This window comes from Macaca mulatta, chromosome 7, assembly GCF_049350105.2.
Source record: "Macaca mulatta isolate MMU2019108-1 chromosome 7, T2T-MMU8v2.0, whole genome shotgun sequence".
NCBI lineage: Eukaryota > Metazoa > Chordata > Mammalia > Primates > Cercopithecidae > Macaca > Macaca mulatta.
Window position 1 is genome coordinate 26,191,370 of NC_133412.1, and position 12,398 is coordinate 26,203,767.

Consider the following 12,398-nt stretch of genomic DNA (forward strand, 5'->3'; position numbering starts at 1 on the left):
ATCCCAGCCCCACCCCTAGCCCTGGACCTACTCTCTGGGCTTCTCTTGTCTGCCATTTTATCCTGGATGAACCAAACTTGCTAGTTAATTTTATAACATCATCTTTCTGATGTCACTATTTTAAAACATTTATTCAAGGGTTTAGGATATTTTTTCTTTTTATAAATGTAATAAATATTCACTGTAAGAGTTTTAGAAAACAAAAAGGCACCAAGAAGAAATAAAAATTACAGAAAATTTCACTATCTCAATAACCACTAGGAACATTTTGGAATATGTGTTTCTCATCTTTTTATAATGTGTATCTACCCAGAAAAGTCACCTGGGATTATACTACACACAATCTTCATAATATGTTTTTTGCATTAACAGCATTGTGAATATTTTTCCTATATAATTACTTATTTTTCTACTACTAGCTTTAATTGCTGCATCATAGTACATTCTATGAATTCATTTAATTTGCTACTCATGAATACTAAATTAATTTTGTCTTATGATATAAATAATATACAAAAATGATCTATATTGCTTAATCTTTGTACATATCCTAATTATTTCCTCAGAAGTAAAACTACTGGTTCAAAGGCATTTACATTTTTAAGACTTTTGATACAAATCATCAAATTGCTCTTTAAAATGTTTGAATCTAAACTCTTTATCAGCAGTGTTCAAGAATAACTACTACTCTAAACCACATCTTATCTTTTTTCAATGTTTGAAATTTGGAGATGAAATATGGTGTCTAATTATAACTTGTATGTCTTTGATTGCTAGTAAGGCTAAACTTTTTTATTTTTCAAATGTTTCTTGGTGCCTTATCATGTTCTTTTGTGTGCTCAGGACATGGAATTTGTCCATCCACTTATTGGCCGTGTAAACTTAGGAAAACTGCTTATTTTTCTCACCTCCAGTGTTTTCTCCTATTAAAAAAAAAAGGAATGATATGTTTACATACCCCCTAGGGCTGCTGTGAGGATAAAATGAGATAATGCAGACGGAGTACTGAAAATGCCTGGCACATAGTGAGCATGAAATAAATGGTAGCCATTTTTCTTTGCCTAATTTTTTACTAGATTATTTGTTTGTTTTTTCTATTTATAAGAATCCCTGTTTCTTTAGTGGCAACACCACTCCATATCACACAGAATAGTAATAATAGCTACCATTTATTGCTTAGGTGCTATAAGCCAGGTATTGAGACATTCGCATTGCATACGATATCTCATTAAATCCTCGGGAACATCTGATTCCTATTTCTTCATCAATCTAAATATCTAAATAGTCATCAAGTACTATTAGTTCACAAATTGGATCCAAACTGTTCCTTCCTCCTCCAGTGCCATTTAGAACATTACATGCTGCCCAGGACTAATGAGATGTCCTCTAAACTGAACTCTCTAATTCCAGATGGCTTTGCTGCTTTCCAATGCCATTTTTGTTTCGTTTTGTTTTTGAGACGGAGTCTCGGAGTCTCGCTCTCTGTCGCCCAGGCTGGAGTGCAGTGGCCGGATCTCAGCTCATTGCAAGCTCCGCCTCTTGGGTTCCCACCATTCTCCTGCCTCAGCCTCCTGAGCAGCTGGGACTACAGGCGCCCGCCACCTCGCCTGGCTAATTTTTTGGGTTTTTTTTTTTTTTAGTAGAGACGGGATTTCACCGTATTAGCCAGGATGGTCTCAATCTCCTGACCTCGTAATCCGCCTGCCTCGGCCTCCCAAAGTGCTGGGATTACAGGCGTAAGCCACCGTGCCTGGCCTCCAATACCACTTTTAAAGACACAACTGCCAGAAAAATGATCATTTAGTAATTTCAGAATAGCAGAACCCATAATAATTTTTTTAAAGCTCAAAATATTTGATGGCTCCAGTGACCTCCTGGCCAGTATTCAAAGCCCCCCACAATCTGTCTCTGGTCTAACTTTTCAGCTGTGGGACCCCTACTTCCACTCTTTCCTTTCTCTGCAACCCTGCCTTTACACACACATTCACACACCCTGCAAACACTTGGCTGTAAGCTCTCATTATACTACTCTTTCACCTGTGTCTTTTTTCACTTAACTCCACAAATCCCAAGCATCTGCTATGTTTCAGGCACTGTTCTCTAGGCATCTCTCTTTCTCTATGCAAATCTTATGGGTTATGTTTCTCCCTCCCACTAAATGATATACCATGGTGGGATTTTCCTTCCATAATCATTAATAATTATTTGTGTATTCAAAAGCTGTGTCATCACCTCTTTGCAGGTACTGTTAGTTCAAGGGCTCACGTTGGGGGAAAAGATTTAGTACTACAGGAGTGTGTGCAGGCAGGAGGTATGTTGAGAACACAGTGTCTTCTCACAGAGATTTTTATAGCCAAGCTATATGAGAGAGGACGAGCAGACCAGAAAAGGAGGAATAAGTGATAGAGACATATTAACTTTTAAAACCAAGAAAGCTACCCTGTTTCTAAGTTATCTTCTTGGACACACCCATTTTCCTACAGGAAAGAAAGATGTAATGAGGGAGGAAAGAAAACTATGCTTTCCACATGTTATGTAGATGTTATTATTCCCACTTAAAAGATAAGGAAATCCAGGTTTGAGGTTGTGAAACAATCTGCCTAACGTCATACAGTGAGATGATGAAATAATTATGATTCCAACCCAGTCTTTTTGACTCCAGCATCAATCTTATTTCCTATACACAGGCTGATGGCTAAAGAAAGAAAAAACTGAAACCTTGATTTGGACCGCTTCTATCCTTCACCTCCCAGCCAGGACCTCGCTCAACAGTTCTCACGAATGCCTTCTCAAAATCCCCATGCCAGGATCCCCAGGGGTCCTCTTCAAGCAGCTCGCTCTGACAAATGACTCAGGCACCAGAACAGGAGCTTTCAAAGTGAATATGCTGCATCATAATTTTCTCTGCCTCTCTTGTTTCACTTAAGCAAAGGGAGAGCTTTGCAAGCATGTGGATCCTTCTTGGCCATTACCCTTAGCAACAACATTAATCTTTGAACTCTTCACCATCATTTACTTAAGAGCAATGACATGCCCAGAGATATTCCATGACTGATGGCAAAGTTACTAAACATCTAGATTTCCCGATGCATTTTTTTCTTCCTTTCACCCTGTCATTTCCATGTTAAGACAAAAAGTGTTGTTGTTCAGAGGCCTTCCCAGAAATAGCAAGCAGTTATTATTTAGGGAAGTTCAGGCAAGGATTAGAAGAAGTTGCCCTTTTCTGGCATCCTTTGTTGCGCCCTGCTCCTACATCCCCACTGTCCCATTCACTAGTTCCTGTCTCTCCTGCTCACTCTTTGACCATGATTCATTCTTCTTACTTAGTTTAGAGTGGGTCAGTTTTAGTGGAGTATTTTATAGTGTTTATCCTCCGTTCCTTCCTTTTCATCTTTTTGCTGCCACATTCTTTTGGCAAACATTTGCTGAGGATCTACTGCGTGCCAGGCTCTGTGCCAGCAGCTGGGCTTCATAATTTCATTTCTGACAATCACAATAGCTTCCAAATGGATATCCCTGCCTTAAGTTTCTCCCCGAATCCATCTACTACATCCTGCTGCCAAACCAATCTGTCTAAACTCTACTTTGTAAACAGTACTCTCCACCCATCTGTCCATGGGATTAAGTCCCTACCTATTAGCTCTCTTGTATCTGTCCTATAGATGCCTTTTAGACTTTTACATTGTGAGGTCCAGGGTGTTCTATTTATTTACTCCCCGGCATGCCATGTGCATTTCCACCTCGGTGTCTCATAGCTCTCTAAATTTTCAAGTCCTACTCCATGTCCACTTAATAAATGCTTGGAGGCAAACTCCATCCCTGGGACAGCAGAGGATGTGGCCTAACTAATACGTTCTAGTTAAGGAGGAAAACTAACTTAACACTTCTACCTAAGAGGAGTCTGAATGTCCCAGCCTCAGGGATGAGAAGCAATACTCACCATGTGACCTTGCTAAATCCTGAAACTAGAATTCCCATCAAATCACTCTTCCATTCACTCGGTCATTCGATAAAATAGTTTTTGAGTATCACCTATATGCTAGGCATCGTGATGAGTGCTAGGGAACAACAGCGAGTAAGAGAAACAGGTTCCTGCCCTCATAAAGATTTTAGCCTAGGAAAAAGGACACATTAAACATACAAACAAGTACAATATGTGAGTAAATAAAACATTAAAAGTAATGGCGAACTGTGATTACTTTTGCACTAACCTATAATAGAAATGTGGAGTGTTAATGAAAAGAGAAATAAGTATTGTGATGCAGCAAGGTAGGATATGCTACTAGAGACAGGAGGTGCTATCAAAGAAGGTCTCTGAAGAAGAGGCATTTAAGCAGAAATCCAAATGGTGAAGTCAAGCATTCAAAGAGATACTACAGGCTCTTGAACAGCAAGTACACAGACACAGACACACACATACACACACAAACACACACACACACACCCCCAAAGCCAATGCAGGTCAATAACCTCACTCCTCACCGGCTTTGGTCTTATGTGTAATTCTTTTGTTCAGTGGGGATGTGACAGCCAGCCCCATCTATCATAACCATAATAGCTTCTCTTTTGAGTACACAAACAGCTAAGCCTTTGGTTTGCAGATCTTTAAAATGATTTAAATTTCATCTATATAGTTTTTCTACTTTGCTGTGCTAACAGGGTGATTTATTTCCAACTCAAATTTGCATAATATTTCTAGAATCCAACATAGCACCCTGGTGATACTCATCACTCTGTACATTGAAAATAATTGTTGGTTACTTTTTAGAGTTGGTATATACCAGCTCTTTAAAAAATCTGTAAGTTGCTTTCCATACCTCGTTGATTAACTGGATCTTTAGCTACGTAGGCAACATAGTCTGTAGTATCCTATAAAAAAGGGAAAATGACTGTATTTAAAATGGATGAACTGCACTGTTGAAAGAAACATATATTTCGGACATGATACTGAGGCAAGGACTTAAATACAAATGTTTTTATTTAAAGAGACAAGAAAAGCATTGTAAAAGGGAACATAAACAAATATACACTATATAGTTTAACAATTATGGAGTCCATGTTCTCTGTCCATTGGGGAAAGAATCAGAAAATTAAAAATTTAGAGGCAGACTGTCATTAAGAATAAAATAGAAAGCAGATAGGGAATATGTTAGGACATATTCTTTAAAAATGGCTAGGGACTATGATGCTATCCTAGATTGAAAGTTGAAGTATCAGGGATTATGCAATCACAAAGGTGACATAAACTAAGATAGGGCATCATGATTTCCTGTTGTCCAAACATATACCACATATATCAGAAAGTAAGTTGACTAAAGAGACATGTTGGATTTTGTGGTTGTTAGCTTGCTTGTATGCAGTGCAAGTTAACTTAAGGGATGATAAAGTGAAAATACAATGAATTTATTTGATCAATATACAGAAAAGAAAAATCATTTTTTAAAAAAAGAGAACCCCTGAAAAACTTAAGAAGTTCAAAAAGAGATGCACTGCTGACTTTGTAAAAACAAACAAACAAAATGCCACTTGGTAATCCCAGTTTTTATCGAAAACAATAAGCTGATGAATGATAAGGTTTTAATAATTAAAGATGCTTTTTGTTATCTAAGTTCTCGGGAAAAAAATACACACAATGCCATTTGCAGATCAGAAGTATGACTCTCTAGAGGGAAGATGCAATCAACTGGCAGGAAATAAAAGCCCATGTTTGTAATACCCTCAAGGACAATCACTTAATAACCCACAATGAATCATCACACAGGAAGCGGATCTCAGGGTCAGCATAACTCGTCTTGGGCAATTAAAAAAAAAATAATAACACATACCTAAGTAAATTTCTCTTATGCAAAAAGAAAAAAGGTTTTAAATATCCGCTAAATAAATAACGCCATATCTATGGGCTTTGTTTTACGTGAATTTAGAAGGAAAAGCACAATTGCTAGGGACTTTGCCACTCTTATTCAAGTGACGAGGTGGTCTGATGCCAGTCATGCTGTCTGGTAGGTCCAATTATGGGAAAGAGGCTGTGAGACCTCTCCAGACCTCAGTTTCCTCATCTTCAAAACAGCCTCCAACGCTGGTATAGTTCTAAAATTCTATAGCTGTAAACATTTGGGAGAATTTACAGAATGCTAAAAGTAAAGCACAAATAGCAAGGGAAAATATGTTTAAATGTATTTAATTTTTGACATATTCACAATGCATTTGTTAAGTGGAGAAAGTATATATAGCCATAGAGACATTACCAACAAATGTTTTCAGGGCTGACGGATGGAAAACAAGTTAACTGTTTTTGCAAAGAGAGTAAAAATGAGGGTGAGCAAAGGCCAAGAGATGAGAAGACTATTCATTATTTTTGAAATTTTGGAGGAAATCTTGGAGAAAGATTACTATGTTGGACCAAAGGGACTTTGAAGTCAGCTTCCTACCCTTGTATGTAGTTCGCCTTAAAGCTGTAAACTATCTCGGTTAGTATCCTAAAACAAATATGGGCATGTGTTAGCAATAGTGGTAGTAGTTACTTCTTGTGACGGTGTGCCAGGCACTGTGCTAACACTAACCACACATCATTTCACTTAATTCCCACAACACTGTCAGGCAATAGGGATTATCCTCCATTTACACATGAGGACTCTGGAGTTTAGGGAATTTAAATAAGTCAAGTCTACTTGACTCCAAAGCCTGGCAGTACATCACACTGCCTCCCCGACCTGATGGTAAAACTTCATAGAGATGATTTCTAATGCCAGTGCTTAGGGTGGCTCCAGACTTCTATTTTACTAGACAGGTGCTTTAACCAACTAAGCCATGGCACTGCCGCCAGATTTCTATTTTAAATTTGAATCAACAGGCTTTCTCACCAGCTTCAGAGAGCACAGAGGTGCTCTCAATGCAGCAGGTACAAACCTTCCCCATAGTTGCCACAAATTATTTACTGTTTGTTTTTGATAGGAACGGTGCTTTGGTCAATTTAAAGAACTAAAGGCACGTGAAGAGAGTATGAAAAGATTTAAGATTCTGGAGAACAATAATAGAAATCATTCAGGGCATGCCTTGAGTAAATGAGTGTTTGCACACCAATCTAACATGATGACAACCCTGGAGAAATTTAGGGCAAACACCAATAATTATTTTTCATACTACACGTATAAACACTACTTTAAATCTCTTAAGAAAAGTATTTGAATTCCTTCATGGATGACTGAGCTAGGACGACGAGAAAGTGCTGGTATTTTTCAGCCGGGATTCAGTAGACCCTCTCTGCCAGCCATCATCCTTGGTGTTGCTAATGAGGCCAGATTACAAGGCTGGGTGGAAAAGAGTCCAGATAGGCTCTTGGGTTCAAATAGCAGCTGCTAAGCACCTGACACTTTGTATGTCCCTTATTTGCTAATGGGAATTCACAATTAGGCATCTGTGGAATTTCTTGGGGAAAAGGTAGAACTCTTAACATTTGGTTTACTTTTAAAAATGGCAGCATCATAGAACTAATATATAATAGTTATTTGAAAATAACTACACCCCAGGCTAAAAGATGAGGAAGTAGTAATGCCTAAAGGGGAAACTGAATAACCATTAATTAGAAAACAAGGGTTTGAAATCCTATGAAGGCTGCTTTTCTTCCATGTGCTTCGTGAGCCAAGATCATGCCACTGCACTCCAGCCTGAGTGACAAGAGTGAGATTACGTCTCAAAAAAAAAAAAAAAAAAGCATGTCTTGGTTTGACATGCTTAAATACTTTGGGTCATTGGTAGCCAATGTGAAGACAAGTAATTATTGAGGTGTTTTTAAGAATTGGCTAATTTAAATAGCATTTAGCTACATATTTTATACACAGGTAAGTTACACCAACACCCAAGTGGAAGAACCTGCTTAAATACTTTAGATGCCAGTAAATGAAGCAATGATTACAGAGTAACTTCAGAACTTTACTTCCTTTTGCGATATACAATTATTTCTCCCCCATTGCATATTTAGCAAAAAGTTTAAAACAAATTAAAACTACCATGATATCAGCTGCCAGATTTAGTTTTTAGCATCCTCATATTTTCTTGGGTTTCTAGGTTATCATCCTATCATTGATGACTCTACATTTTATTCCTCAATTAGAAGTGAAAACTAAATGTGGTGGATAGAAAACAATCAATTGCTAAACTGAATTTTATTGGTTCGTTCCTGAAGGATATAATTTTTTTAAAAGAAATGCTTTGCAGAAAAGAAGGTAATACATTCTAAGAACAAGGTCTGTGTATGTTCCCCCTGTTTTCTTGACATTACTGATGTTTAACCATTATGAAAGTCATACTCTGTCCTCTTCGAACCTTTCATCAAAACATATGGAAGGTTAGAAGAGGAAAGAGTACAATAAAAAGACCGATAATGTCACAGAGTGGCAAAAGTATTCTTCTACTCCCTCAGCTTAAACAGATTTGCTTCTTGCTCAGTTGCAGGCTCCCTAGCTTCAAAGCCCCTCTCCTTTTGCTCTGGTCCAGAAATGGTGCAGTAGGGAGTCAAGGAATGACACTCCATTCTGCAAAGTAGGCTTGGAGAAATCCTGTACAATTTCCAGGAAATGAGTACCACACAACCTCTTCTTAGTAGAGAAGAACTATAAGTTCTCTCTCCCCAGCTCAGCATTTCCTCCATGAGCTCCTGCAAACCTGGTTGCTCATTCCAGATTAGACTTAGTTGACTTGGTTGATATACCAAGTGCAGTTGATTAGTAAAGTGTGCCAGAAACTCTGTGTTGAGAAGAAATTCTAAGGCAGGATTGAGCAACACATGTGTGACACACTTGCTTTTCATGACCTAGACATTATCAACAGGAAGCTTATTAGATGATAACTCCATGGCTAATAACATAATGCAGCACTACTAGATTCATCTACTAATCCAAATATTTTAAAATTTAATGATAGGAAATATTTTGCCCAAGGCAAATTTTTTATTATCTGCTACATGTAGCGATTCACAGACTGTAATAGGATGTTAGGAAAAGACATGTAGTGGCTAATATGGTTTATGTAAAAGTTTTTTTTTTATCATCCAGCCCCAAACGTCAAGAAGTTATTTTAACTCATAAAAAGAACTTTTGTGAATCCATACTTACAGGATCCCCTCCAGAGGCAAACGAAATAGACTGCATATGATGATTTGCAATAATCTGAAAAACATAAACATGTATGCTAATATGAAGTAATCATTATTTCTAGTTATATACAGTGTAACAGTAATAGACATACATTTGTTTGTTTTGTTTTTACCTGATCAGCATCCCTTTGGAAACCACCCCACCTACGCTCTATAATAATCTCATTTAAACCATGAGATTCTGGTGATTTTGTAATGCCCATCTCACTGCCCTTGCCTACCCAGGTGGAATATTATCTAGGGCTAGCCAATCAGAAAATACCATCTCTCTGGATACAGCAGAGCCAATCAATGTCTTTTGAGAAGAATTGAAATGAATAATAGGAGAGAAAGCATCTCTCTCTGCCATTAAAAACTATGTAAGCCCAAAGCTTCTGGGGGCCATATTATGCTGCTATGTGAGAAAAGTCTGCTGGAATATGAAGTTTTTCTTCTGATGAAAATCAGAACTGAGAACTAAAAATAGGAAAAAAAAGTCTGCTGGTAACATTTGTTCCATCACTTTAACCAATATATTTCACCCTGTCCCTTTATATTTTTGTTTATTTTTGCAAAAGTTAGTTTGAATTTGATTTCAGTCATTCACTACTAAATGTATCCTGAGCAAGGCACTAACATTAAGACTTCTAATATGAATAAGAATCGCCAAGTAAAGTGCATTAATCAGCTAAGAAGACTGTCCCTTATTTGAGAGTCTAGGATTGCTTGTTTGGAAACCACAGTGTAATGACCATTTGCAGAGCCATATTTGTCATGCTATTTTGAAGGTTCATTAAAACACCAATTATGCACCTATTGACTAATCCTGTTTTCAGAATTGTGTGACAGAATCTACCAAAGCTGATTATATGAGATGACCAAGCAATTCTATTCCTAGATGTATATCCAACACAATTGTGTAAATATGTGCAACAAAAAATATTCTCAAAGAAGATAATAACTGCCCTGTTCATAAAGCCCTAAATTGGAAACAACCCCAATGATGACTATTGTAATATTCAAATGGTGGCATACTATATAGCAACAACATGTTTGTTGAGCAAAAGAAGCCTAATACAAAGAATATATACTGCATGGCTTAATTTATATGAAGTTCAAAACTAGGCAAAATTATGGTATTTGAAATCAGAATAGTGGTTATTTCTGGAGCACAGGAAGAAGGGGCAAACAGTTTTCCGGGATGCTGGAGTTTCTTGATCAGAGTATTGGTTATACAACTGTTCATTCTGTGATAATTATTATGGACTTATTATCTGTGTACTTGTCTACATTTATATTTCAGTAAAAACAAAGTCAATATACAAAGATCAATGTCATTCCCATATATCAACAATAGTTGGCCAGGCACGGTGGCTCACGCCTGTAATCCCAGCACTTTGGGAGGCCAAGGTGGGCAGATCACGAGGTCAGGAGATCGAGACCATCCTGGCTAACATGGTGAAACCCCGTCTCTACTAAAAATACAAAAAATTAGCTGGGCATGGTGGTGGGCACCTGTAGTCCCAGCTACTTGGGAGGCTGAAGCAGGAGAATGGCGTGAACCTGGGAGGTGGAGCTTGCAGTGAGCCGAGATCGTACCACAGCACTCCAGCCTGAGAAACAGAGTGAGACTGTCTCAAAAAAAAAACAAACAAACAAAAGCCAATTAGACACTGTATTTGGGGGAGAAAGGTACACTTTGTAAGAGTACTTTAGTATAAAACTAATAAGAATCATGTAATGCTTTTTGGAAAACTTCATTGAAGAGTATAAATAAGACCTGAACAAATAGAAAGATATATATCACTTTCACGTATGAGAAGACGGTATGACAAAGGTGTCAATCCTACCCCAGATTAATTTATAAATTCCATGCAATCCCAATAAAAATGCTTCTAAAATTCACATGGAAGAATAAATGTGCAAGAGAGCTAAAGCAAATTTTAAAAGAACAAATGCATAAGAATTCCTTTATCAGATAAGAAATATTATAATATCATATTCAAGATGCCCCTAAATTCATATGAAAGAATAAATGAGCAAGAAGAGTTAGGGCAATTTTTTAAAGAACAAAGACAAAATATTCCTGATCAAACAGCAAGATATGAAAGTGTAGAAATTTCACAAGAATTCAAAGTCTAAAAATAGACTCATGTATTTAAGAACTTTTAGTCTATGATAAATGTGACACCAAGCAGCAGTCAGCCAGAAATTATGTGTCCATGGTGAGGAGAAATAGAGCAGAGGCTCCCAACTCCCCTGGCCACAGACCAGTACCAGTCTGTGGTCTGTTAGGAACCGGGCTGCACAGCAGGAGGTGGGCAGTGGGCGAGCGACAGAAGCTTCATGTGTATTTACTGCTGCTTCCTGTTGCTCACATTACTGTCTGAGTTCTGTCTCCTGTCAGATCAACGGTGACGAACGGTGACGTCAGATTCTCATAGGAGAATGAACCCTTTTGTGAACTACGCATATGAGGGATCTACGTTGCATGCTCCTTATGAGAATCTAATGCTTGATGATCTGAGGTAGAGCTGAGGTGGTGATGCTAGCGCTGGGGAGTGGCTGCAAATACAGATTAACAATAGCAGAGAGGTTTGACTGCACAGAGACCATAATAAATCAATTGCTTGCAGACTCATATCAAAACCCTATCAGTAAGTAGCAAGTGACACTTAAGCTGCATCTGGTGGCAGGCTACGTAGTGGCAAGTGAGTTGATGTACTTCAGTTTGTACAGCTGCAGCTGATGGCAGGCTTTAAGTCAGAATCTGACGATTTTAGTTTGTGCCTGGCCCGCCCATTATCTTATTTACCACTTCCAGCCATGTCTCTTTCCTGCACCGTGCACTTTCTCAGTCAGTTTTGGTAAGCCCATTAGCTAACCCTAGCCAAAATAAGTAAAAAACAAACTTCGCTGGAGAGCTTCTTTGAAAAGGGAGAAAGATCCACGATGAGACTGCAGAAGACTTTAAGGCTGCCAACAAAAACAAAGCTGCATTTAAAAGAAAATATCAAGAGTCCTACTTAAAATACCAGTTCATTACAACAGGTGATTCACATTCTCCAAGCTCACTTTGTATAATATGTAGCAAGTGGCTGTGTAACAAATCCATGAAGCCTTCTAAACTGCTTTGTCACATGGAGACCAAGCACCCTGCATTAATACTAAGCCTTTGGAGTTTTTCAAAAGAAAACAATGTGAACATAAAGAATAGAAGCAATTATTGAAGGCTACCACTTCATCAAATGTGTCTGCACTGAGAGCA

General features: G+C 38.0%; 1 protein-coding gene across 1 annotated transcript in view; it reads right to left on the reverse strand.

Annotated features, from left to right (window-relative positions):
- Positions 1-12,398, reverse strand: part of SHC4 (SHC adaptor protein 4) — a 140,071-nt gene that overhangs the window by 38,285 nt on the left and 89,388 nt on the right. The window contains exons 5-6 of the mRNA XM_001113330.5: positions 9,111-9,164; positions 4,818-4,869 (exon numbers count right to left, since the gene is read on the reverse strand). Coding sequence (XP_001113330.2) covers positions 4,818-4,869; positions 9,111-9,164 — 106 coding nt within the window. The remainder of the gene's footprint in view (positions 1-4,817; positions 4,870-9,110; positions 9,165-12,398) is intronic.